The sequence below is a fragment of the Syngnathoides biaculeatus genome, chromosome 16 (genome assembly GCF_019802595.1).
Source record: "Syngnathoides biaculeatus isolate LvHL_M chromosome 16, ASM1980259v1, whole genome shotgun sequence".
NCBI lineage: Eukaryota > Metazoa > Chordata > Actinopteri > Syngnathiformes > Syngnathidae > Syngnathoides > Syngnathoides biaculeatus.
In genome coordinates, this window is record NC_084655.1 from 21015033 (window position 1) to 21042650 (window position 27618).

Here is a 27618-nt window from a genome sequence, read left to right on the forward strand (position 1 = left end):
CGGCGGCGACGGGGCCCGCCGTCTGCCGTCTGTCGCCGGGGCTACGTTACGCGGCCCCGCCTCTCTTTCGGACTCGCTTGCCACCCCCGCCTCCTCCGCGCCAAAGGTGGACGAGAATCCATCTTGGGATTATGTACAGCGAGCTTCTAATAACGGCGAAGAGTCTCCTGGGCGCACGCTCCCAAAGCAGCGGCGCAATAAAGCCGGGAGCTCGCAGGCGCTCGTGGAAAGGGAAGCTCGTGAGCCGGCGTGCTATATTTGCAGGCAGCCGCTCTGTTTGCGCACCCCCGCCCGCCCGCCTCGCTTCGACGCACTCCGCCCGGTCTCCTCGCCGGCGCACCTCCACCTTCGGAGGAGACCTGACATCTCTCGTTCGGCGCGGCGTGGGCGAGCGCCGACGCCGCGCAGACAACAAACGACGACGGGAAGTGAGATTGAGTAACCGACCGACGGAATCGGAGTCTGCTGTCGGTTACGTGGAAGAATCCAGAGAGCGACATTTTTTTCTGCAAGTGGGGGGACGGGAGGAATCCGGCAGAGAAAGGACGGGGAGAGGCGGTGGGAACTTGGAAAACGCACACAAAAGTAACATCAAAATAAGTCGTGAGCCGCAAATTCATTTTTATTCATGCGCTTGGGTTTTATTAGACTATAACACGTTTTAGCCATGTCCCACATGATTGTTGGGCGGATTTTTCTCCCTCCCAAAAATGTCAGGGAGGAATTAGAATAATTTTTTGGGGAATGTGGGAGGAAACCGGAGTGCCCACCCGGAGAAAACCCACGCAGGCACGCGGGAAGAACATGCAAACTCCGCACAGGCGCGGCCGGGACCGAACCCGGGTCCTCAGAACTGTGAGGCATTCATGTCAAACAAAAGTAAATTTTCCTCCCGAATTCTGAAAACTTGTGCATGCATCCATCCATCGTCATGATCATATTACAACACCAGAACTTTATTTTGGATTCATCATGTCACGTCACTGGTGAATTCCGAACAAAAACCACAGGCCGGTTGTTAAAAGGGTGTGCACACTTATCCACTTAACCCTTGTTTATTTTTACTTTATCTCTTCATTTTTTTATTAATTCAATGGAGTTGCGCATCGACTGAACGGATTTCCCCCGAAGTTGGCTCTGGCACTCCCACTACTAATACCCCTGTGAGGATAAGTGGCTTGAAAAATGGATGGATGGCTGGAGTTGCACACATGATAGGTCGCACAAACGGTCTCAAAGGTTTTGAAATGATTTACCTTATATCAGAAAAACCTGCCTTTTGAAGTGGGGTGTGTAGACTTTTTATATCCACTCTTGGTTCGGTCATGTCAGATTTAGTATTTCGGGATTCCTGCCGCAGCCGTCAAATGTGGTCTTTTGTGATTTTTTTTTTTTTTTTTTTTCTGGGTACCATCTGCCCGGCGCGGAGGTCAAGACGCCGACGACACGACAGGCCCCCTCTCGCGTCGCCGTCTTCTATTTATTCCTCGATAATGAGAAACGGGCAGCGGGACGGGCCTGGCGCCGGACGCCGAACGGCGACGCCCGCGAAAACGTCTCCCTCGCCCATATGGCTCGCCGGCGGGGGGGGGGAGGTCGGCGGGGCGTAACCGCACCGACCGGGTTGACGGTTCCCCCATATCGGCGGGAGTGGTTTTTATGTTTTTCAACGAAAGTATTCCAGAAAAGCGGCGCCGTTGACTTCCCGCCTTCATAATTTTCCTTCCTTCCTGTGGACCGCTTTGCCCACACACGCTAATTCCAGTTTTGGCCACACTTGTGTGTGTTCTCGGAAGAGTGCTGCGAAACTAATTGCGCACACTTGGAAGGTTGGAGGGGGGGGGGGGGGGGGGGGACACAGATTGAGGATGGCACGCGTGCAAATGTTTAATTCAGCCCCGGACTCGCGTCGACTCCAGCCGGGCCCGCGTTGTAATCCCCCGGCGCCGCAAACATGGACACCCGCGTTCTTCTGATGTTGTGGAAAAAAAGTTTAATCCTATTCCACTTTTATTTATTTTTTTAAAGGGCTGACTTGTAAGAATATGTATGTTTGGAAGGGGGGGGGGGGTATTTTTAAATCAATAGCAGGAAATTAATCTTTTTTTTTTTTTAGAAAAAAAATGTATTTAAATATTTTTAAAGAATTTTTTTTACATCCAATTTTCATAAGAAAATTTTTGAGACACCCAGAAAAAAAAAACAAAAGCAAAAATTAAATTATGCAAAACATCAGAGATACAGTGTCTCTCCATAAAACAAATATGAGGTTATCACAGCGTCCCCCCGCCCTCACCCAAACATAATATGCTTCAACATTCATTTGCTCGTGCATATCATTAAAAAAAAAAAGTCAATTTTCCTCCCAAATTCCGCAAACTTGTGCATCCATCCATGGTTCGATCAGAGCTCCAATCGGAGCGCGTCGTCACCGTTCGCTTTCCGGAAATTTTTTTGTTATTTTTTTGTGCTCCTGGAAGAATCCATATCTCAGCGGGGGTTGGGGGGGGGGGATGCGGGGGCAGAGGGAGCGCTTCTGGCAGCGAGACCAATCGCGTCCAAAAAGCAAAGAGCGAGGCCCCCCCGCGGAGAGGTGACCAGCCGGGCACGACGTCACCGTTATGGACCCCCGGCCCAGGTGGGCCCACGCTTGTCTGGTTGCATTACGATCACACCGGCGCGCAGTGCGATGAAAATGTATGGAGGTGCTTCCGTATGCATTATTCGAAAGTGGCGGGCGTCATTTTTCCATAATTCTCCTTTAGCAACGACAATCTTGATTGAAACTTGCCGACGTGTTCATGATTATGATCGCTACATCATACCGAGGCCTCATTTAGCAACAATTGGGCCAGATTTGACTCCAACTCAAAACACGTGTATCTGAAATCATATTTCCCCATTAAAAATGAATCAAAATGTTCGTTTTCTTGTATAGTATGCGTCCTGACCGCTGAGGGCCAGTAAGACAAAAGTACACGGACACAACAAAGTAACTCAGTGAACTGCAGTAATAGATAAAGGATAAATGCGTGTGACTATTATCGTAGTGTCTGTCTACATGTGCTGCTGTCGTTTTTGTGTTCCAAAATCAAGAATCTCCCTTGAGTTCACATTAATCAATGAGGTGAAAATGAGGCATAACATTTTTCCAAAGTCAGACCCCCCGCCTCATATGGACTTTTTCTCGGTTGAACCGAGTCTCCCGGGCTGTCCCTTCAACCGTTTAACATCTGTCGAAATCCATCGCTTTCTGTTCATTTCCCATCTTTCACGGGGGGGGGGTCGGTGAATCACAGCGCTGTCGAGCGGAGGCGCGAGCGCGGCAACGGCTTCAGTGGGGGGGAAGAAACGTTCATTCTTCTGATGTTGGGCTGTTTTACTGTACATCGTGCCGACTGACCGACGGTTAAGAAACCTGATGGTGTCCGATGGCGGTGGCGCGAAAAAGGGGAGGGGCTTGGGGGGTGCCAAGCCATCCAAATGTACCGTAATTCCCGGCCTATAAGCCGCGACTTTTTTCACACGCTTTCAACCCTGCGGTTTATGCGGCAATGCGGCTAATTTGTGCATTTTTTTTTTCTACCAACCGCGAGTGGGCACAGGAAAAGTTAAGAGACAGGTGGGATATATGTGCCGAGGAAGTGACTTTTACCGGTCTGGCCCTGTTAGCGCTCTGCTAGCATGTTACTGCCCGTGTCTCAGGGATTTTTACCGGTATGTTTTTGTAACGGGCCCTGTTAGCGCGGCACTAGCGTTAGCGCTAGCTTCTCTGTGTACCGTCTTTCTTTGTAAATATCTCGTGTTTCAATGTGGGCACCTGCGGCTTTTGCACAGCTGCGACGTATGTACGTACCAAATGGTATTTGCTTTACAAATGTACTCGGTGAGGCTTATAACCAGGTGTGCTCTGTAGGCCGGGAATTACGATAACCTGAAGCAAGAAATTTTTCAATAACGATAATAATAGCAATTAGAGCTCGGGAGTTCCCGTGTAAATCTCCAAGCGCTGTTCGCGTTGCCAATACAGAATGAATCACAATCGGAGAAACTGCTATGAGTCATTTTTTACAAACTTTCCCAATGAGATTTTGGGGTGTAATATTTATCCGCATTTTTTTCCCCAGCATGTTGAGGTCCCGCATCGGCGTTTCATCCATTGGAGCTTTCATCGGGCTCTAAATATAGACATTGTAGTTCCTCTCACACAAATTAATTTGTAAGTGTGCCATTGTAGGAATCATCCGAATGACGTTTTGCAATCGTCGCAATTGTTCGAATGTTCTTGTTAAATGAAGTTTAGCGTTTATGGGAACATAACATTAAATGTGCGGCAAATCCTTTGTGATCGCCCACCAGGACACAAAAAGGGTTGGATGGGCTCCAACGTATGTTTTTTTTTTTTTTTTTTAAAGAAAGTGGCGCTGATTAATATTTCCTGTGGGAAGGATTTGAATGCGTCTCACAGCTGTGCGGCATAATGAGATATTTAACGAGGACACATGGACAAAAAGTGTAAAAGATGTTTTTTTTTTTTTTAAATCACTACGAAGGGAAAACTGATTCTTTGGAGGTTAATCAACGTTCAAACGTTTTGTTAGTTTTTATAAATTAAGCTCAACCTGTACTGTACAATTAAAGATGCAAATCAAGTCCAAGATCGACGATGTTACTACTTTCCCCAATTTTTCCCATTTCTACATAAAAACTGAACGATCCACCCCACCATTATTCTGAATGCAGTTGGGGGTGAACTTGTTCCCCATCCAGTGGCGAGCGGCGGCGATCGGAATCAGACCGCTAGCGAGGCTAACCGCTATTCTCATCCACAACCAGTTTCTTTTTCGTACTCTCAGAGCCACGCACGTGTATGAAGACCGGAAGACGGGGTGCCAAAAACTACCCATTGGCGATTGGTCGATGAAGTCGAGTAGTAAAGTCGATTGATCTCGAGACCGGACTCGTGAAATCAAGAACTGAAAAAAAAAAAAAAAAAAAGAGGACGTAAGAATATGTAAATATATTTCCATCGGTCGTACTCTCGCCACCGCAGTTGACGGCAGAACCCGTCCAACATTGTCTTCCCACGCGCAAGGCCGCCTTTGGCTTTGTCGCGCTCTCACCTCGCCGAGCCGACGGGTATTTCGAGGTCTGCCATCTGCGCAGGTGCCACGGCGAGCTCTCGCCGGATGGATCGGCGCGTGGCGACGCGCCAGCTCGTGGCTGGAGGACAAGCCACTCGCGTACGCCAATCTGTCAATTGAGAAGCCACGAAAACAATTATGAAAAGGCAGCAGCGTGCGAGGAGCCCACGCCTGAGGGGGACGCGTCGCAGATATTGCGCACTTCCGGCCAATCGGAAGGAAGAATGCCTTCGTTTAGTCCAGGGGGGGGCTCGTACGCAGGTGGCGGTTTTCTGAGGGATCCGATCCAGAACTCGATTAGACGCTTTGGCTCTGCGAAACCCTCACAAGTGATGACTTGAGGCCAGAGATTGCTGGATTGTTGACCCAGCCTCCGGTTCTGAATCTATTTTCCAGATCAAGACGTCTCATTTGCATTCTGACACTAACAATTACCGTAGTTCCCATTTCAAAGACCACCAAAAGTTATATATGACATCTACTCGGCCAGTTCCTGTTTTGGGGTTAGAATGTACCTTCGTAACGTGTATTCGAGGTCGTTATGAGCGTCTAAACTTTGTTGTTCTTGTGCGGTGATGGCAAAGTTGACCGTGTTCCCGTCTCTCCGCCTTGGAAGAAAAAGGTCTACACTTCTTGCTGACACCTTTCCGATGGCGACCGTAAGCTCCGCCCCCCTTAGCCATGTCCCACAAGCTTACAAAATGGCGACTGAACAGAAATTGTTTGAAGTCGATTCGCTATCGCGCATTCCAGATAATATCGGGGTATGTTTTTTTTGCCAAATGCGTCAGACTTGTCCAAGAGAGTTTTACAGAGAGATCTCAACTATTTCACCCGAGGTTATGTACACGGCATTAAGATTTTGGGACTGAGCAGGACGCAAAGTCAGAGTTACAGCGAAACATTGGCGATCGATGCAAAAAAGTTTGATGCCTCACAAAATTCATATTAAAATCCAACAGGATAAAGTAGTGGAATTCCAATTTTTCAAAAAGACGTGATCAGCCGGCCTCCACGAATTCCTTGTAGAAGCTCTTTTCAAATGAAACTTTCCATTGGAACGAGCCAAAGGCCTTTGCGCGGTGTAAGCTTCCCCCCCCCCCCCCCCCCCCAAACCTTGACATATTGCAGCGCTAATCACAATTTGTCACCAAGATGTATTATTAGCATCATTGGGCACCAAACCCGCATTGTGACGTGTCAGGGACATCGGGCCAACGCGCGGGTCGACCTCGCGACCATCAATCTTCGCCGGCCGCCTGCCACTTTTTAAATATGTGCATTATATAGACACTTTTTTAGAGGGGAAAAGTGGAATTAATTAGTCTGCTTTTTTTTTTTTTTTTTTAATGCCTCAGTGAGTGATAACCTTTCAGAGGGTATCAATTCAAATGTGCCATCTGGACTTTTAACAGAGCGGCGCGGTCGGTCCCTGCGGACAATTTGAGATTTCTTTTTCCTGCAGCCCCTCGCTCGTGGATCAATATTCCAAATATTAAGGACGGCTCGATATCACAATAAGTGTCCTCGTAAGAGTCGCTCAAAAGCCGAGGACAAACGTTTGCCCGCTTACAAGTACAACGACAAGGTCACGGGGTCAGCCGATTTCAGGGCGTCGCCATTGCAGCCCGCACGGTTGGTTTTGCGTCTTCTCGCTTCAGGTCTGCGTTGCAGGTGATCGATGCGGCGCGCTTTGTGCGCTTGTTGGCGTTCGGATCAATGTTGCCAGCCAGCACTTTCGCCATCCAATTAATCAAAATCAGGCTTGAAGATTGTTGATTGATCAGTGGGGAAAACCAAGGCCTCGCTATGCGCGGGGCGCGGGAAAGCCATTGATTTTGGATTGGGATCAATTTTCGTGCTTTGTTTTAATGCACTCAACCGTGGGTGTCGAGAGTTTCACTTGACTGTATTTTATTTTATTGTTTATTGTATTGTTTTGTGTTTATTGGTTGGAGTGTAATGCTATTTTTTCCATTAAATTGGAGTTATTGATAGGATTTTTATTTCCACTTCTAATCCAGTTTTTGGTTGGATTTTATTCAAAATTATTATTACTATTTTTTATTCTTATTTATTATTTTATAACCTGAGCCTCGGAGCGAGGGCGCTTTAAAGGTCAAATATCATGCCAATAAACATTCTAAAATGGATATTGTAATGAAACATTCATATAATGTTATTCACTTCAATGTCCATACAAAAAAATAAATATGAGCGGGGAGCGTGTCATCCATGCGCAAAGTTGGGGAAGTCTCATTCTCGACATCCAAGTGGCGGCCATATTGCCTGCATCGTCTGTCCATTACATCACACCGGTACATTCGTCATTGAAAACGTGCTGTACCACCTACTATGGGACACGGAATCTATTTTCAAACAAGAGATCTCATAATCGAGTGAAGAGACCAGGGCAATATTATTCTATCGTTTTGAGCCATATTTAGATGATATGCGGATCACTAACAACAGACTCCCAGAAAGTATGTATGAGCAAGCGGCGGCTTGTCTGCCCACCTACTATGGGACATGGAAGCTCTTTTCATAGAAGAGAACATCTCACAATCGAGTGAAGTGACCCGGGCAATATTACCCGATCGTTTCGAGCCATATTTAAATGATATGCGGCTCACTTCTAACTAACAAGACGGTATGTATGAGCCAGCCCGGTTGTTCCGCAAAGCTGTGCCCGAGGCACCACCGAAGCCACGCCCCCCCCCCCCAAACTATTATTTTTTTTTAGTAGCTGTACACACCCCTAGCTGTCATTTGGAACCCACAAAGCTCTTGTCCTTTGCACGCGTGCAATCCATTCTTCGCAACGAACCAGGAATTAATCCGTCCTCCCGAGTGTTCGAACAATATCCAGCAATACAATGAGCCGGCTAACACAAAGGAACAGGAGGTAAAACTAGTAGAAACATACGAGACTGCCTGAGTGGCCGTCTGCTACTCACGTCACTTCCTGCTTCTTGTCAAAAACAAATCCCTCGAGAGGATTTTCATGGCGGGAGTGACAAAAAGCCATGTACGACAAAATCATGTTGTGTGGTGAAAAAACGCATGGGTCCATTCTGGCTGCCTCGAAATCATGCATTTCGTGACAGTGGACCTTTAAGCTATTTTGCCCGACCCTTGCGTCAGAATCCGTCAAACTTGGAAACGTATTCTTAGAAATGGGCCGCTCACGAGAGATTTTCCTGCTCGTCCACCAGAGATCCAACTACGTGTGTACAACTTATTCATAACGTCCATCAATCAAAAACCCAAGTGAAGCGTTTTCAAATCTCACCGACTTTTGTCACGAGAACAATCGTCGGCTGATCTCGCCTAATGCTCATTAAATGGAGATGGTCGGAAAACCAAAAAGAAATCTACCTGTATTAAAAGCAGCCGTATAGAGACAAAAACCACTTTGAGTCCATATCGCATCAGGCAGCAAAAACAACCCCCCCCCCAAAAAAAAAAGCGATAGGACAGCGAGATGTTATTCTGTGGGTGACAAATGAGCTCGACAGCAAGGAAGCCAGCAAACAGATTGACTTTATCAAAGGTGAAGAAGAGGAAGAAAATAACCATGGAAACACTTAAGCCAAACCATCCATTGCATTGGGCCCTGTTAAGCTGTCAAGTGGTGATAAAAGAAGCGTTTGGGGGTGGGGGGGGGGTGTTACCTCACGCGGCCTCACCTCTGGAGGAGGGAAAGGAAGACGCACGGGGGGCAGATAAATCCATCCCTCCGTCCGTCCGGCCCGTCGCTCCGGATTCATCATCGGTCAACGGCAAAATGTCACACCTTTCATCGGCGGGCCCCCGGGCGCCGCTCTTTTAATTGCGGGGGCCTGCCTAACTGACTTTGATGGGCCCGGCTTGAAGTCGAGCGCGCTCGGGGGGGGGGGGGGGGGGGGAGGCGAAAGTCGGGGGTAAAGCCGCGCGCAACAAGACAAGAAAGCAATAAAACTGATAGATGATGGCAAGACTCGCAGAAAAGATGCCCCCCCCCCCTTGCCTACCCCCCTCCCCCACTTTCCTAGCATCCCTCTGTCCGCTCTCCCGAGGAGCCTCTTATTGGGCATTCGTCTGTTTACAGACCAGCGGTCCCCATCGGCTTTGCGATCGATGGAATTACATTTTTTTTATATATATATATATAAAACAGGATGGACCCGAGCAGTGGGGGGACATTTTTATCATTTAATCCTATGAGCTACTTTTATTTATTGTTTTGTTTAAATTTTTCATAGCACGTGTTGTTGCTTTATTTATTTCTCTTGACATGATTTTTTCTTTTTATTTATTTCTATTTGTTATTGTTTTGTTAGTTTATTATTTTGTTTTTCCATTCATTTTTCCCCCCAATAATTATCTTTGAAGAAACAAGCTTCATATTTACCAGAGAGTTAAAAAAAAAAAAAAAGAATTTGTTGGTAAATATGAGCGTTATATGAAACAGTCCAGAAAAAGTTGTGGCGGCACACTCCCCAAATTTGCTGGATGTTAATTTTGCACGGCTTTCGTTGCCATGGCGACCACCAATCTGAGGGTGAAGGGAAAATTGAAAAAAGTGCTCATCAAGATATTAAACAAAAAAATGTATTTTCCTTCACGACGGCAGCACTTCGCAAGCTGCCGGACGTCGCTTAGGAATTAGTTCACAGATCTGTGGGTGTGGCGCATGCAGCAGACGCAGTCAGCGCTGATCCTTGTGTGTCAGCGGATACGCATATAGTCCACACACTTATTATGCGCGTATGTGCTATGGACCCAAAATGGGGGAAAAAAATAAATATGTAGACAGAAGGGACACAATAAATTCTAGCGTGTTCACGTCTGTTAATTAGCGGAAAAGATGTCGGCAGGCAGGGGAGCAGATTGACGTTCGGTCCGCCGGAGAGACGTCGTGCCGGGTTATCTCCTCCGCGGCTTCGGGAACGGGCGAGTACTTTTTTGTGTATCGGCGCGCACCAATAACTTTTGTGGTCATTGGCGTTTCTTGTCGGAATACGGCGCTGAGGCGAGGGTTCGGGCGCGGGCGGTCAGGCCTTCGCCGGTGCCACGGTCTGAACGATCCCCTGTGCTGAAAAGTCTCCCTGGTAACCTAACTTTAAAACAAAAGTTGAGAAAAAGATACACATATATATGTACGTGTGCACATGAATGGCACATGTTGGAAAAAGCACGGACGGGGATGTTTCAGACTGCCCGGAAGTTTACAAAATATACGCGCATGCGCATTGATCACAAGGAGATTTTTCAGCACGGGGATCGTTCGGATCGTCACACCGGCAAATGAGACAACAAAAAAGGGCGTCTTGGGACGACGATCCCGTCCGTGGATGTAGAGCGGCTAAATTTGCACGCTTTAAAACTCTTTTGCATATTTTGCTTGAAATCCAGGAACAGGAGATAGTTCTGTTATGCGCAGTCTCGGTCTGAACACAAGGGGGCGCTATGTAAAAAGAGTACATACAATAGATAAGAGATGATAATTAAATTAAACGTGAGTCTTGTTGAGAATTTGAACCCATTACACTCTGTATTATGCGATCAACGGCGTGCATTTGTGGTGAGACCTTCATAAATTCATAAATCTCAGAAACAACACGATAAAAACGCCTTGAGAAGGATCGTTTGTCAAACAGCCCCCCAAAAAATGGATATATACAAAAAAGGAACTCTCAAGACACTAAAAGGCTCATGTGTTAGTATGCGTAGAAAATAATTCAACGTAGCCAAAAATGGATTTGGCATTTTCGGAAATAACTTGGCAAATTATTACATTTCAAAAGGTTAAATACATTTTGCCATTAAAAGTGTGAACAATATCACTTCAGTTTTCTTGGGAATCACGATTACGATAACGGCTGCCAGTACACTCATTCAAATACTCCTGGCAGTGCCATTCATTGATTTTCAAAATGAAATTCTTTAAAAATGACTCATAATCTTTTTTTTTTAGTTAGGATTTAAGGGGGGGGGGGATCTACATTTCTTCTCGTAACTCCCCCGCTGAAAATATACATCCTCGATATGTCGCGCATACATTTGCATAACTGAGCCATCAAATGGTGCAGCTTCAAAAAGTTTTCCCGAGTGCTATTTTGGACGCTGGCAATTCCCACAAATGAGGAAATTGCTCATTTCAACACCCCCCCCAACACCCCCCCCCTTGCGATTCATCTTTGTTTCTGTCTGCAGCTCCTTTCCTCCTTTGTTGTGTTTTGTCACCCAAATGTATTCGTGCGTTTCTCAATATTGATCCGGCTCAGGCAGAGGACGGCGGCGGCGGCTATTAATCCGCACAAATCATCTCCCGGGTGTACGTGTGTGTATTTTATTTTATTTTATTTTATTTTTTAATTCGCTCTCTCACCTCTGGCGCGTCGCCCCGCGTGAGTTTTATCTGCCGCTAATTTGAGCGGGCGGATGCGCTGGCATGCTCTGTCAACTTAAGCCTCCCCCCCCCCCCCGCCACTTCCCCACTCCTACCTTCCAACCCGCAACCCCCCCCCCTCGCCTTCTGCAGTCCGTGCCCTCTTCAAAACACGCACACACGGAGGCCGATTAATGTCAAGGACTTTGACTAAACATTGCCCATGCAGATTAAAGCCACGTGTCTGGATGCACTTTCATGGGATATTTCCACAGGTTTTGTCCTCTTTACCCCCCCCCCCCCCCCCCCCCTCCGTGTAATCCCCCCCACCCACTTGTCATCCTCCCCTAATGGGTGTAATATTTACACTTATACCATAATCGCTTCAACATCCACTTACAAGGCGGCTTTTGGCGCTCGGTGGCCCTGACAGCCTATTCATCAGCAAGTAAATGTGCAGAACCTCGCGACCCCCCCCCCCACTCCCCCCACCAGCAATCAATCAATACGCTCGTCTCCCGGCGAAACGTCATACCACATACCCAAATTAATCACTGTGAAGTCTGCATCATGCCCCCATCCCCCACCCCCAAATACTTCGGATGGGTCGTGCCCATTACGCTGCGTTCGAGAGCGTTTACCTTGGAAAACTGCTCAGATCACCGTGGGGATTAATCAGACCCCCCCCTCCACTCCCCACCCCCAGGCACTCGTGTGTGATGAATGCACAGACGATGAAACAGTTGGGGGGGGGGGGGGCTACTTGATTTGATTCTCGGAATTGGTTGGCAGGAATGTCCAAAATGACCGAGCATGTGGTCCAGTGTGCAGTGGCAGTTTTGAGCAAGGCTGGATTTGAACTAACTTGAGTGAATTTGGCCATTGATCGCAGGACTGGGAGCGAGCGGGAGTGGGAGGCAGCGGGAATCGGACCGAGCGGGGAGTGGGAACCACACCGACAAAGTCACCGGGAGCGCAAAACCCTCTTGACCTCTCTCTATTTTCCTTGCGGTCGATCCCAACAGCCCCAAAAAACTGTTATCGCGACCTTTCGACATCCCTTCGCTTTCATCTGGACGCAAATATTCTGCGATATATTTATCGGATTCATGAACGAACTGGCAAAGCGTTGGCGTCACAGTTCTGAGGATCCAGGTTCGACCCCGTCCCCACCTGTGTGGAGTTTACTAGTTCTCCCTTGTGCCTGCGTGGGTCTTCCCCCGGGCACTCCGGTTTCCTCCCACATCCCAAAAACAATAATTGGACACTCTAAATTGCCCGTAGGTGTGATTGCAAATGCAGCTGTTTGTCTCCAGGTGCCCTGCGATTGGCTAGCGACAAGTTCAGGGTGTTCCCCGCCTCCTGCCCGTTGACAGCCGGGATAGGCTCCGGCAACTCCTCGCGACGCTCGTGAGGATAAGCGGCAAAGGCAATGGATGGATGGATATTTATCGGGTTCGTGAACGAAGGTCGGGCGGTGCCGAGGTCCAAAGACGTCGGGGCAGAGCCGCTGAAGGCTCCCGATAAGTCCTCGCGTGCGGCCCGACGGCCCGCGGGTTCCTCCTGCTTAATAAGCCGCCACGGAAGGCGATTTTAATACAAAGCAAAAAGCGGCGTGCGTGACATAAAACGCCGCAGCCCCGCGGCCGTGACCTGTTTGCGTGATGGCCAAAAACGGGGGAGGAGGAGCGGGGTGGGGGGGTGATGATGCCACAGCGTGCCGGGCAGGCGAGGGGGGCCTGTTAGTTAAGTTAAGCTCTTTAAAAAAAAAAAAAGGGCTCAAGCGGCTTCAATTAAAAGCGATGACTGCCCCCCCCCCGCAGGTGAGGACGTGCCGGGCGAGCGGAGAACCAGAACCAGAACGACGTCGCTTCTGGCTGGAGAGGCGCTGGGGGCGGAGATACTAATAACATAAAAGAGAAGAAATGAAATGATGTTATTCACTCATCAGGTAGTTGTGCGTCAAACAGTGTATGATGCTGTATAATACCTGGAATGTAAAAAAACAATAAATGAATTAAAAAATGGGAAATAAAGTAAATGTAAAATGTAAATGTTCAACTTAAATAATGAATATTTTTTTTAAATGCAGATATATGTAAGAAATATTTTTAATGCATTTAAAATGGCAAATATTATTAAAGAATAACTTTTAGAATAAATATCCAAATAATCCATACAAATCACGTGACCGTTATTAAAAATGCCATCAAATTAATTCAACAAGTCAAATTGCAGAAAATAACTTGAAATGAATCACCATTATTAAAATGCCAAGAATAGGTATATATATATAATATAATATAATATTAAAAAACATCAACCTTATTGATAATGTGCAGTTTTGCATTTTGTACTATTTTTTAAAAAAATATATTAATATTTAGAAGAAAAAAATTTTTTACAAATGCATCTGAAAAACTGCAACCCTTGTGAGGATAAGCAGCTTGATAAATACAATGGAATGGGGAAAAACATTATCACGCTTTGCATAGTCAGTGCTGCCCTACGTTGTGGTACACTCACGCCTGACTTTGGTGCGGGAAGCGTGGGTTCGATTCCCACTCAGTGATGGTGTCGACGTGCCCCGCGACTCTCGGGCGACCAATTCTGGGTGTAGTCCGCCTTTGGCCCGAAGTCAGCTGGGATCGGAACCAGGACAGGCGCTGTTGAAAATGGATGGATGGAAGTTTAGCGGGGGAATTTTTTTATGCCACACCTGTCCGCTAGGGGTCACCAGAGTCTTTTGGCTCAAGTCAACCACACAGTTTGCTGACGACCTTTTGTTGTTGTTAAATTCAGTTGTTATATTTAAGTCATTCATTTTCATTTTTTGCTGCTTTAGAATGCAAACACAGAGCGAATCGCACACTGAAGGATTTACACAATTTTATTTTATTAACCTCGGCTCAGTGCTAATCCTAATTATTCATGCATTCTTGGAAATTTGAGTAATTTTTCTTAATCTCCGCTTTGAATTCAGAAGGTCACGAGCCACATTGTTTGGATTAAACAAAAAAAGCATCATCTTTTCTTGTCATTCTAAGGAGGCGAGAAAGTGAAAGACGAAAACCTGAGTGGCACTCATGTCGCAGTCGCTGAAATGAAATATGGTTTTATATGAATGAATTTTGTCTCGATAAATGAATGAATTTGTGAAGTCCTTTTTTTGTGTCCGAACTTTGAAAAGCCTTTGGTTTTTTTTTTTCTGCTTGAAATAAGAAAGAACTGCAACATAAAGTGCTCATTAGTGTTCTTTTGCTTTTGTTTTTGCGGGCGGATGAATGTAACCTCAGCATTTTATTCCGCATTATGATTAATGTTGCTGCAGAATGTAATGAAGGCTGCGCCGGGCGCCTCATGTTTAATGCAGTTTTCTGCCAAGGTAAACTGGCTTCGCATCACATGGAATGCTTTATCATACAAAGTCCGTCCAATGCAAATGAATTTTGTTTAGATTTTCATCTTTTTTTTTTCTTTTTTTTTGTGTGTGTTGTTTTTTGCAGTCGTTTGCGACCATCTGCCGACTTGAAGCTGCCCAAGATGAAGGCTCCCCAACAGCTGCCGCCACGTCACATATGCGAGTTAAGAGCATCTCAAAGCGTGCGGGGGGGGGGGGGGATTGGGGAACATACTTAATTGCGAAGTGGCTATAATCATATTTTCAAGCACACATTTGAGTGCCTGTGTGTGTGTTTTTGTGCGGGTTCCTCCAGGGGGAAAAAATGCGTTTCGCCTGGAATATTCTCCGGCGTCGGTATTCCCGCTGGAATCCCGAGCCAGCCCCCACCTGCAGCCGCACGCCTCACGTTGGGGGGGGGGGGGGGCGCGTATGCCGCCCCCTCCCCTGCAAGTCACAACCCGACACGTCCCACCGAGACGTCTGCGGTTCGTCGCGAGCGAATGGAGGAGCTTGGTAATCGTATTGAAATAGTCAAGTATTTGTTTTAAAAAAAAAAAAAAAAGAAATTTAAAATCCCTGAGGCGATGCGTGGAAAAATGGTTTCTAGTCACTCCCGTGTGACTTCATTAGGTATAATTTATTGCACAATGCAAAAAGTTGCATCATAATATGGTGCATGATGCTTTGTTTTTATTGACAGTGTCACATATTTTTCAAGTTGCTGGTGAGGATTATGCCAGTAGTTTTTTTTTTTTTTGTATTGCATAACAAATGATTCTGATAGTTGATTTTGTATTTTTTCCCCCGTCGCTTGATAAAATATCATCCCTAAAAATGTATTACTCACTATATTTTCATAACTTGACACATTTTGTGCAAAATCATTTTACCCCACCTCCACCAATGGGGTTTTGTCCCCTCACAAACTCTGCCTAGCAACAACTGGTTGGGCAAATGCATTTTCGGGAGTACAGAAAAAGAAAAAAATTATATTTTGTTCGCAATTATTTTGCCATCATTTTTTTGGGCACAATGGATTTTTTTCCCCCTAATTGAGCTTTAATTTCTGCCCTTTACAAATTCTGCCTAGCAACAGCTGCAATAATAATTTAATAAGTTCGGTATGAAGTTCAAAACTGAACGAAAACTTGCACATAAATTGATCGAAATTATATCTTTGAATGTACAAATTCATCCATCCATCCATACATTATCCAAGCCGCTTATCCACAGTAATGGGAGGAAGAAAACACGTAAAATGTAAATAATGTGAGAATTCAGTGCCAAAAGCTTTAGGATATCCATCCATTTTCTTTTGTCGCTTATCCTCACAAGGGTCATGGGAAGGCCAGAGCCTATCCCAGCTAGCTTCAGGTGAACTACACCCTGAACTGGTTGCCGGTGAGTCGCAGAGCAGATATCAACACCATCATTGAGCGGGAATCGAACCCACACTGCCCACACCAAAGGCAGGTGTGTGTACCACTACACTATCAGTGACCGCTGGATGCAGAAATCGTGCGTTTAAAAGATTCTCCAAGAAGGAATCTTTTTTTTTTTCTTACAGACAGTTATTATTACCATTGTTATACGCAAAATCACCATTTAATTATTCACATTTAATGCAATTATTATATAAATAACGAAATTGTTGTCCAACGAGTAGCAAAAGTGCTTTTTTTTTTTCCCATCAGATGAGTGAGAAGTCCGAGTCTCTTCCGGACTGCCTGAACGTAGCTCAAATGGACGTTTTGCTGTTTGTTGCCGTTACCACGGTGAACACGCCTGCACTTGCGTCCATAATCCGACGTGGAGTTTGTTCTTCTCTTCCTCCTCCTCCTCCTCCTCTTCCTCCTCCTCGTTTTTGTCGCTCAGGTCGGGAGAGCAAACAGACGACGACGACGACGACGCCGCCTCACACAAACCGTCCGAATCCCTCCAGAAAGGTAACCACTCGACTCTGTGCTGGCTTTTTTTTTTTTTTTTTTTGCATTTGTCGCTAAAGTTTCGGGGGTCCCGTGAGGCGCGAGGCCCCCGACGCATGGCTGACGCGAACCTCTGCCCGTCTTTGCAGCCACCATGCAGACGGCGGAGGCCCTGTCGGCCACGCTCGCCACCAACAGGAACTGCTCCTTCGAAATCACCAACGTCAGCTCCGTCTACTGCCTCGTGAACCCCAAGTGAGTTGCCCTTCGGTCCGCTTTCTGCTTTGAGGGCGTCGGCCACGTGCGGCAAAGGTATCGGGACACGAATCGATCCGTCGGGGGCCGTAAAAGGCTTCGCTTTGGCCGAATTTGAACAGAACGAACACAGTTGGGATGGGCGATCAAATGAGGATGAAAGTGAGCAACGGGCCGCGCGCGGAAACGTTACTTTGGCCTGGCCGACCTGAGGAGATCAATGATTGCTGAGATAGGCTGTGGCACTCCCTCAACCCTTGTAAGGATAAGCGGCGAAGAAAATGGGTAGATGGATGATTAGTATTATTTGTTTCAATTTATTGATTTATTCATCCGTCCATTTTCTTTATCACTTGTCCTCATTTATCATTCATTCATATATTCATCCATCCATCCATTTTCTGAGCTGCTTATCCTCACAAGGGTCGTGGGAGTGCTGGAACCTATGCAAGTTGTCAAGGGGCAGGAGGCGGTGTACACCCCGAACTGGTCGCCAGCCGATCACAGGGCACATCGAGACAAACAGTCGCACTCACAATCACACCTCGGAGCAATTTAGTCTCCAATTAATGTTGCATATTTTTGGGATGTGGGAGGAAACCGCAGTGCCCACCCCGAGAAAACCCACGCAGGCACGGGGGAGAACATGCGAACTCCACACAGGCGGGGCCGGGATCGAACTCGGGTCCTCAGAAGTGTCAGGCCAACATATTACCAGCTGATTTCATATATTTTCATGTCCACTTTCTTAAACAATACAGGACTATTACACACCATAGTTATGTATTTTCTATTTTCTGTTAAATTTGTTTTTTTAACCACCTATTACACAAACGTGCATTATTTTTGTTATTCTATATGTTTATTACATAATAGTGTTCATTTCTTGTTTTCTGAATGCCCTAAAGTCCTCATTTTTATTCAGTAATGTCTAGGTTGGATATGTTTGTATATTTCATGCAATCATATTTTTTGTTGTTGTTTTATTTCAAATGTTTTTGTTTTTCAAGCCGTATCTCAAACAGTGCATCGCTGGGAATGTGAACCCCCCCCCACCACCCATCCATCCATCCATCAAGCTCCTGCACTGTCTCGGATGGATTTAAGAAAATTTCTTTTTTTTTAAATATGTGACATCGCTCTGCTGAGCAACACGCGCCTATCCATCACGCGGCGACACACACACACACACACACACACTGCGTCATGCCACGCAGGTACGCTCGGCGTTGCTTTCAAGCGAGCGCCGGCGCACTTCATCGATCAGCATCAGGCGTCGCGCACACACCAAACTTTCCTGCCAAACCCGGTGGAGCCGTTTGTGTTTTGTTTTAATATTCTCCGTATTATTATTCTGATGTCACGTTTACGGCCTGTGCGATCTGGCGAGGGTCGAACCCAAGCGCGTCCCTTTTGTGCGTCGCAGGGTGTACATGTCCAGCGGCTTCTGCTGCCACCCGCCGCAGCCCACCGTCCGCAGCGCGCGCACCGAGCTGTGCTCCTTCATCAAGGACGACCACACGGTCACCGGCGCCGTGGGCCTGCTGACCTACGACCTCTTCCACATGCAGGGCCGCGCGTGCTCGCAGCGCATGGCCGTCATGTTTTCCGTGCCCTACGACCGCAACCTGTACAAGAACCGGCTGGCGGTGGGCGTGTTCGAGGCCTCGCGCGCCTGCGACAAGAAGCTGTACGAGCTGATGTACGACGGCAAGGATACGGCCAACTTCAGCCGGGCGGACGCCAGCGGCTCCGGGGTGGTCTACGGCACCGACCAGGTGGACGTCAGGGCCACCATGTCCACGGTGGGCAAAGCCATTATTAAATTGGAGTTTTACGACCAGTTGAGTCGTTAGCTTTTGTTTTGTTTTTTTTGCTCAGGCGCTTTTGGTGCCTCAAAAGTCAATTTCAATTCATTTTCCATGCAAGAAATAATCCATTCAATTCATTTCCTATCGCGGGTGTCCTCATTGGCTGACTCCGGGCAGGAGGCGGAGTCTCAGTGACTGTTTTCTTTGTAATTTCTCCATCATTAATATGTTAAAAAGCGAAGGCCAGACAATAAAAACTGCCACTTTCGAAGCAATAGCGAGTTGCTCGACCCGCAAATCATACGCCTTCCGAGGCTCTGGTGTATCCCCGAAAATGACAAATTAATAACAAAAGTGCATTTGAATTGTGCCATCTTAAAGCTCCTTTGTAATGTGCCTTCAATGATTTTTTGATTGATATAATAAAGCACTCACATGTCATCCTTTGGTTGTTGACTGGTTGATTGCGACTCCTAATTTCTCCCTGGTGGCAACAGAGGGCAAAATCTGCGTGGCCCTTTTTGCCCTTCCAACAATGAGCCCGCTCGGCGCCAAGTTGTGCGTTTACGGGCGAGTCCGGGCGTGCCCCGTTCATCCACAAGAGATGACTTATCCCTCTCCTCTTTTTATTTGCTCTGTTCAAAAAAAAAAAAAAAAAAAAAACAGAAATAGTATTGTGAAGTTTTGACCCTTTTGGGCCACCCTACAGTTCTGGCATCTGGCAATTCTTCATCACGCATAATGTAAAGCTCGGTCGGAATTGGGCTGAGCCTCCAGTTTGTTGACTTCAACCGTAACTGATAGGGACTCTTAAGTTGTTATAAAATTACCTTTTTATTTTTTTCCTTTTAAATGACGACCATTACTGCGGGCAGCGCGGGATCGATTCCCGCTCAGCGACGATGTCGAACGATATCTGTGACTGTGACTGACTGGCGTCCAGTTCAAACTGGAGTCCGCCTTTCGCCCGAAGCTAGCTGGGATAGGCTCCGGCTTTCCTGCAACCCCTTGTGAGGATAAGCGGCTTGGATAATGACATGACATCACTACTATCCATCATTGAGTTTGAGTGCCCCGTGGATTGCGGTTGAAAGGCTTCATTGGCACGTTTGCAAATCTGTGAGCGTCACCTCCCGTTCATCCATTTTCTTTTTTCTGCTTATCCTCACGAGGGTCTGAGTTCCCATAGCTCAGTGGTTAGAGCATTGGTGAATTCGTATCTCACCGTTGCCTCTGCTCCCCAAGAGGGGTTGCGTCAGGAAGGGCATCCGGCGTAAAAACTGTGCCAAACAAATATGAGCGCTCATCTGAGATGTCACACTGTGGCGACCCCGAACGGGACAAGCCGAAAGAAACTTACTCTCTTATCCTCACGAGGGTCGCGGGGAGTGCTGGGGCCTATCCCTAGCTGTCAACGGGCAGGAGGCGGGGTACACCCTGAACTGGTCGCCAGCCAATTGCAGGGTACATCGAGACAAACAGCCGCACTCACAATCACACCTACGGGCAATTTAGACTGCCCAATTAACGTCGCATGTTTTTGGGATGTGGGAGGAAAGAAGCCGGAGAAAACCCACCCAGGCACGGGGAGAACATGCAAACTCCACACGGGCGGGGCCGGGATGGAGCCTGGTCCTCAGAACTTTACCAGTTGATCCATCGTGCCGCCACCTGTGGTTATGAATATGATTTTCTGACTTCAATCCCCCCCCACCCAGACGTTATTGGCTCTTCTTCAACACCATTTGTTTTGTCAAATCTTTTGGCCTTCTTTTTTCACGACAGCGTCCCGAGGCAGAGACGAGCGGTTCGACAAATCGACTCGGGTGCGGCACCTGATGTGCAAAAACAAAACTTCTTTCAGACTCCGAAGGGAGCAAACGCGAGTCCGAGGGCCTCTGGGGAAAAATCCAGTTTCAGGCTCGGGGGGGGGGGGCCACGGAGAAGTCTGCTCTGCGACAAAATTAAGCGGCAAAAAAGCGTTTGTGGCTAAGAGACAGACCGGAGTGTGCTCATTTTTCACTTTAGCGGTAAGAATTCCACAGCTTGAGCAAATTGTGTCCCGACTCGCCCGCGGTTGCTTCTGTTGCGCAACGGAAAACGGGATGGATTCCATCTTTGTTTGCTCCCCATAAAACAAACAGCGCAGACTCGGGTGTGGCGCCTGCAAGCGTGCATACATTTTTGTTGAAGGGGGGGTTACAGATGACTGACTGAGGGTGGAGACTTTCCCACTGAAAAGGGCGTTGTCCCAACTTCTCCTCCCCCTCCACTCTTCCTCCTTTTCCCCCCATTTTGGGACTCGAGAGCACCTACAGGTCGTCTCAGCAGGTAAGAGCCTCTCAATTTTATACATTCAACCGTCATTTCTCGCCCGCCGGGAAAGCCTGAGCAGGCATTTTTCTTTTTTTTTTTTTTTTAATTCTTTAAAGTCAACAGACTTCATCGGAGAGTCATAATTGATAAGGTACGGTCCCTAATTAGGCCGTCGACAGGCAGACCCGAGCGGTTTCTGGGCCGCCGGCCCTCGCGGCTGCTTTTCGCACATCTCATTACCCGGCCCAAATCCATCATTTATAAGCGCCGCCGCGCTACCTGCGCCGCGGAAGGTCAGCGGAATGCCAGCGGAGCAATGTCAGCAGTGTAGAGGTCACCAACATGTTTTAGATGGAATAATTCCCATGATTGGGGTGAAGGAGAGAGGGTACTGCTAAGTCCTGCATCTCCGTTTTCTCTCCTTCTTCTCTTTTTCTACTTTGCGCGACAGCCAGCATGACGGAATCCGCCGAAGCCGTGGCCGCCGACGTGACCAGCCGGAGGAGCGTCACCATCGAGATCACCAATCTGACCAACAACTACTGCCTCATTAACCCCAAGTAAGCCGCGAACGTGTCATGATCACGCCCACGGACCACAACGACATCCATCCGTCCATTTTCTTTGCTGCTTATCCTCACGAGGGTGGCAGGGAGCCTATCCCACCCTGAAGTGGTAGCCAGCCAATCGCAGCCAAAACAACATGAACATGAGTTTGCATGTTCTCCCCGTGCCTGTGTGGGTTTTCGCCGGGTGGGCACTCCGGTTTCCTCCCACATCCCAAAAAACATGCAACATTAATTGGACACTCTAAAATTGCCCCTAGGTGTGATTGTGAGTGCGACTGTTCGTCTGTATGTGCCCTGCGGTTGGCTAGCGACCAGTTTTGAGTGGATCCCGCCCTCTGCCTGTTGACAGCTGGGATAGCCTCCAGGGCGCCCCGCAACTCTCGTGAGGATAAGCGGCAAAGAAAATGGATGGATGAATATCATGATTGTTATTACATTATTGATAGAAAAGTAGTAAAGTGAAGGGCTGCACAGTAGATCAGCTGGTAAAGCATTGGCCTCACAGTTCTGAGGACCCGGGTTCAATCCCGGACCCGTCTGTGTGGAGTTTGCATGTTCTCCCCGTGCCTGTGTGGTTTTTCTCCGGGCACTCCGGTTTCCTCCCACATCCCAACAACATGCAACATTAATCGGACACTCTAAATTGCCCCCAGGTGTGTTTGTCTCAATGTGCCCTGCGATTGGCTGGCGACCAGTTCAGAGTGTACCCCGCCTCCTGCCCGTTGACAGGCGGGATAGGCTCCGGCGCAACCCCGCGACCCTCGTGATGATAAGCACTAAAGAAAATTGATAGTTGGATATTATCAGCGTTATTACATTATCGCGAGAAAAGTAGTAAAGTGAAGCAGCAGCGCCTCTGCTGGTTGCAGCAAAGCAGTGCACTCAATTTTTTGCACCAGTCGCTGGAGAATAACACACAACCGGGCGAAATGTTTACGATTAATGAATGGATTGACACCCCCGCTAAAGTTTGGATTAACGGATGGACCGCAACAGGGTGCACCTGGAGAGCGGGGAGGCGTACAACCCGCCCCAGCCCACGGTGCGCCCGCTGAAGACGGAGGTGTGCACCTTCACCAAGTCCAGCAGCTCGGCGACGGGCAGCGTGGGCGTCCTCACCTACGACCTCTTCGAGAGGTCCCAGAAGGACTTCATCGAGACGGTGGCCGTCATGTTCTCCGTGCCGTGGGACTACAACCTGTACAAGAACTGGTTCGCCGCGGGCATCTACAAGAAGGGCGTCAAGTGCGACAAGGACCTGTTCAAGCAGATGTACAACGAGAAGAAGCAGCGCGAGCACGGCTTCGTGCGCGAGGAGGCCACGGGCGCCGGAATCAACTACGTGGGCAACTACCTGGATATCAAGGCCACCATGAGCCCGCTGGGCAAAGCCGTCATGAAGGTGGAGGTGTGGGACAAGCTGTTCACGCGCATGGGCTAGCCGGACCGCCGGGCTCCGCGGCGCCGCGTCTGGCGCGTGCCTCGAAATCGAGCCCTTCTACCCTCTTTCAATAAATTTGCTTCAGATCAGAGTTTTGCGTGTTTATACATCCGGGCGGGGCGAGCCCTTCTTCTGCTAAGAGCTCGAGCCTTTGTTCAAGAGCGCTCGGCGCGAGAATGCCGTCTTTAGAAACGGAGATGAAAGAGCGACTTCCCGGCAAGACGAGGGCAGATTGCTTCATAAAAGCGTGCGCGCGCGTGTGTGTGTGTGTGTGGCGGTGTTTACCTTGACACTGTAACCATCTGAGCAAAAGAAGACATTTTTTGTTCGGCTGTTGATTGACTTGCCTGAAAATCTGATTAAAATTCATGAATGCAAAATGGCCTTTTTTGATGGCGACAAACGCGCGTGTTTTGCGGCAGATTCGACGACTTTGAAGTGAGATGGTTTTTCCCCAACACACAATGCAGGAAAAGCCAACCTAACCCGACAGCTGCACAAAACGCGCCAACCGAGGTTTTCTCATATCTGTCAGACATTGCACGGTAAGGTAAACCCCTACTGCACGTCCATAAATGCGCCACAAACACGGCGGACAGGCCCTGAGCGAAACCAAAACGTGTCCCGAAACCAAAAACAATCAACACTAAACCGAATCCAAACGCAAACACAAAATAAGCCCTAAAATTTATGTTCCAAGTTTAGTCCGCTTTTCAACACTTCAGCTGTTCAGTTCCTGCAAAGTTGCTAAATTCGTACAAATACAGTAAAATTAATTACAATTTTAAACTACAATTTGTACTTTTAAATATAGATTTTTAATTGCACATTTTGCACAGTATCTTGAATAACGATACAATTAAATTGACTGTAAAAAGTAATAAAAGGTACTGGAGAGTTTTTTGTTTTGTAACCAGTTTGAACAACCTGTTTGCGACGCTACGTGTATCGTAATTTCCGGCCTATAAGCTGCGACTTTTTGCCCCACACGATTTCGACCCTGCGGTTTACGCGGTGATGCGGCTAATTTGTGCAATTTTTCTGGAGGCCACAAGGGGGCAATCGAGCGGAAAAGGAAAAGCTAAGAGTGAGACCGGTGGAATATATGCGCCGAGGAAGTGACTTTTACCGGTCTGGTGTGACGGCCTGAGCGCTCCCGGTGCTGAAAAGTGATTAACACGCATGCGCGTGTATTTTGTAAACTTCCAGCCAGTCTGAAACATCCCCATCCACGCCTCAACATGCGCCATTCGACAGTTTGTCACCGAGTGTTCATGTTCGCTACGGACGTCTCAGAAAAACGAACACGCTCATATATGTGGATATCTTTTTTGAAATCAACTTTTGTTTTAAGGTTAGGTTAGGTGCGTTGCGATGAACCCCTCTCCAGAAATGAAGAAGGGAAGTCCACGGGCCCTCCGTACCCAAAGATTTGTTCACCCAAACTGCCTTCCTCGTCCCATCCTTTCAAATTTAGTAATAACCCCTTTATTTGTTCACCCCATTCATTTAAACCAAATTCAAATTTAGATCAATTCAGTTTATGAAATTTGCATGCGTGCCCGCCTCCATCCATTCTGTTGCCAATTCTTTCCGACCAACCTCCAAATTCAAATACTGCCAATTGAAAACATCGTCTGTCTTGTTGCGCCACGTTTCGGCTCACGCAAGCCTTCTTCGGGCGCGTGCTCGCTCCGAGTCAGGAAAGTCATCAGTTGTGTCGCTTTGGACGTCGTAAGTCAAACGCGTCTCGATGTTTGTCAGTTCAAGAAAATTTAAGGTCGAATCTTAAGGTTAGGGTTAGGGTATAACATATGTTAGCCCCCTCTATGTGGAAGAAGGGGAAAAATGAGACCGGGGAATTTCCCGGTAAGTGTCTGCTACGTAGAGTTCAGAGTTCCCCTGTTAGTAACGCCTGCGCATTCATCACAAGGAGACTTTTCAGCACGGGGGAGCGCTCAGACCGTCACACTGGCCCTGTTCGCGCCACGCTAGCGTGTTACTGCCGTGTTTCAGTGATTTTTACCGGTATGTTTTTATTTTTTAACCGGCCCCGTTAGTGCAGCGCTAGCATTAGCATGGCGGCGCTAGCACTAGCGTTAAACTCTCTGTGTACCTTCTTCCTGTGAAAATATCTCGTGTTCCAACATGGCCACTTGCGGCTATTACATGGCTGCGGCGTATGTACGTACCAAATGGCATTTCCTTTACAAATGTACTGGGTGAGGCTTACAATCAGGTGCGCTCTGTAGGCCGGGAATTACCGTATATTTCATACTTTTTTTTCCCCATTCATTAATTATCTTGTGTATCACTAGAGGGCGCTCACATACCTCTTGCAGTACTTGAGGACGGCTGGCGTGGTGTTGAGCAGTAGTTAGACGCAGCCTTGCTCCAAAGCTCCTCGGAAAAGGCGTCCCGGCTCGGTCTGCAGCGTTCGAGTACAGTCCGGGGGTGTACTTGCTGTAATGCAAAATATCACAAGCTTTTTTTTTTTTGTTTGTTTTTCTTATGTTTGCCTTCCTCCTCGCGGCGAGGAAGACGCTCAAACGTGTGCGAAAGTGCGCGCGATGAGCATCTGAGTGTGGGCAGCTGACACGCGCACTTGCCCTCACACAGATGGGAAGTTTTATCAAATGGATCAAATATGTGCAAACCGGGTTTATATTTAGCGCCTACGCTACGGGGGACAGTATGGGATTTATGTGCTTATTATTTAAGAAGCTCAGCAGTGGTGATATTTAAACTGCAGTTTATACTGGAGCTGGGGTTCTTTTATGCCATAAATTACATGTGTGGAAACCCCCCCCCCAACCTTTTTTATATATCTTATGGATTCATTTTAGGATGGATGGAGGATTTTAACATGCCGCCGTGTCCTTTTATGACATAATCGTCAGCCGATCCCGGCAAATAAAGCACCAAAGCCTCAAGTGGAAGCAGCCGGCAGGCAAATAATAGCAAATAATTGTCGGGATGCCGCGAATTGCGACGGTGTTGCCGTTTGCTGCCTGCTTTGTAAACCCGGGAATGTAATACCAAATAATAATTGTGTGGAAAATTGGAATCGAGCGTTGCAGCGGAGGCGCTTGTGAAGCTAATTGGACGGTCGTGCGCAGCTAAAAGCGCTCACACTGCCATCTAGAGGCCGGAGCGCCGATTACGAGCCGACATGTGCAGATATTGAAGCAAAAGTGGTCCGCAGTGACCTGTCGGAAACATTTCATGGATTCTCATATTGTATCGCATCGTCTCTTTTTTTTTTTTAAATGAAAAGTAAATGTTATTTATCGAGATCTGTGTATAGGCCTGTTACTTCTTTTGTAAATACACAATTTATTTTCACCCATAGCATTTTTACTTATTTTGCTTCCAACAGCATTATTTTGCATCTTTTTTGTTTCATTTTTGCAGTATTTTAAAGATACTATTTAGTATAAACAGAATTTAACAAAATATGTTCTGGAACTGTTTGGACCGTTGGCCTCACAGTTCTGAGGTCCAGGGTTCAAATCCCAACCCCGCCTGTGTGGCTTTTCTCCGTGCAACATTAATTGGAGACTCTAAATTGCCCCGAGGTGCGATTGTGAGTGCGACTCTTTATCTCCATGTGCCCTGCGATTGCCTGGCGACCAGTTCAGGGTGTACCCCGCCTCCTGCCCCTTGATAGCTGGCATAGGTTCCAGCAGTCCCGCGCCCCTTGTGAGGAGAAGCAGGTCAGAAAATGGATGGATTTATGTTTTGCACAGAAATGTTCTCGTAAAAGTAACTAAAATACATTTATTTATCATTAGCGCAGTTTTGGCGGCCAGTAGGGGACCAGACGGTGACACGGTTGCCCTTCGGTTCTTTGCTCTTGGCCTCCCACGGTGAGAGCACACGGTGACCCCTCCCCTACACCCCAACGGTGTGGACGCCCCCAGAGGGGCTCCTGCAGCCAAGACCCCCCCCCCCCCCACAACCCCACAAGCAGAGCTGCAGCTGTGCTCTTGCAATGTTGTGCAAAACCTAATAATCGCCTCAAGTTCGTCCAAAATACACCGGACCAACACGAGGACTGTGTTGGGACTCCAGGACACCGACGGATGGAAAACAAATTGCAAAATTGCAAAATATATATTTCAACTCAATTAGCGATGTGGGAAAAAAAAAATCCTAAAATCACCTTCACCTTTGCTCATTTGCAGTATCTACCGCTAGAGGGCAATGTTTGCTCACTTTACGCCAAAACAAAGCAACCGTCCTCACATGATTGTGTGTACTAATTTCATATTAGAGTGAGACGAAGTCATTACAATGCAAGGGCGCCAACGATGGCTGCCATTTTCACACTTGCGCCCCAGGGACGTCATACGCGTGGGATCGTCAACGCGGTGTGGGG

The 27618-nt window shown here is 47.6% G+C and overlaps 2 protein-coding genes across 14 annotated transcripts in view; both read left to right on the forward strand.

Moving 5' to 3' along the window:
• LOC133514180 (uncharacterized) overlaps positions 1-19315 on the forward strand; it is a 140602-nt gene extending 121287 nt beyond the window's left edge. For 6 of the 12 annotated variants that reach the window (XM_061845626.1, XM_061845631.1, XM_061845630.1 and 3 more), the window contains 6 exons: positions 13341-13471; positions 15024-15101; positions 15234-15433; positions 16796-16866; positions 16995-17100; positions 18527-19315. In XM_061845626.1, the coding sequence (XP_061701610.1) occupies positions 13448-13471; positions 15024-15101; positions 15234-15433; positions 16796-16866; positions 16995-17100; positions 18527-18956 (909 nt within the window). In that variant the 5' untranslated portion in view covers positions 13341-13447 and the 3' untranslated portion in view covers positions 18957-19315. Of the gene's footprint in view, positions 1-13340; positions 13472-15023; positions 15102-15233; positions 15434-16255; positions 16394-16614; positions 16867-16994; positions 17101-18526 lie in introns of those variants that run through there. The other 6 variants (XM_061845634.1, XM_061845635.1, XM_061845633.1 and 3 more) reach the window with 5 other exon arrangements.
• A 1466-nt stretch (positions 19316-20781) lies between these two features.
• On the forward strand, positions 20782-23326 carry apnl (actinoporin-like protein). 2 transcript variants are annotated; one of them, XM_061846500.1, is made up of 3 exons: positions 20782-21242; positions 21679-21787; positions 22793-23326. In XM_061846500.1, exons 2-3 carry the CDS (start codon positions 21684-21686, stop codon positions 23235-23237), a joined length of 549 nt encoding a protein of 182 aa, XP_061702484.1. In that variant the 5' UTR covers positions 20782-21242; positions 21679-21683; the 3' UTR covers positions 23238-23326. The 2 variants fall into 2 exon arrangements, with proteins under 2 accessions (XP_061702484.1, XP_061702485.1); XM_061846501.1 differs by lacking the exon at positions 20782-21242 and adding an exon at positions 21364-21378.
• Positions 23327-27618: the final 4292 nt, after the last annotated feature.

Excerpts from the sequence above, each read along its gene's own strand:
- apnl (XM_061846500.1), top strand. The coding sequence starts at position 21,684 with ATGACGGAATCCGCCGAAGCCGTGGCCGCCGACGTGACCAGCCGGAGG. Across the intron at positions 21,788-22,792 it reads TACTGCCTCATTAACCCCAA|GGTGCACCTGGAGAGCGGGG; the intron begins GTAAGCCGCGAA and ends GGACCGCAACAG.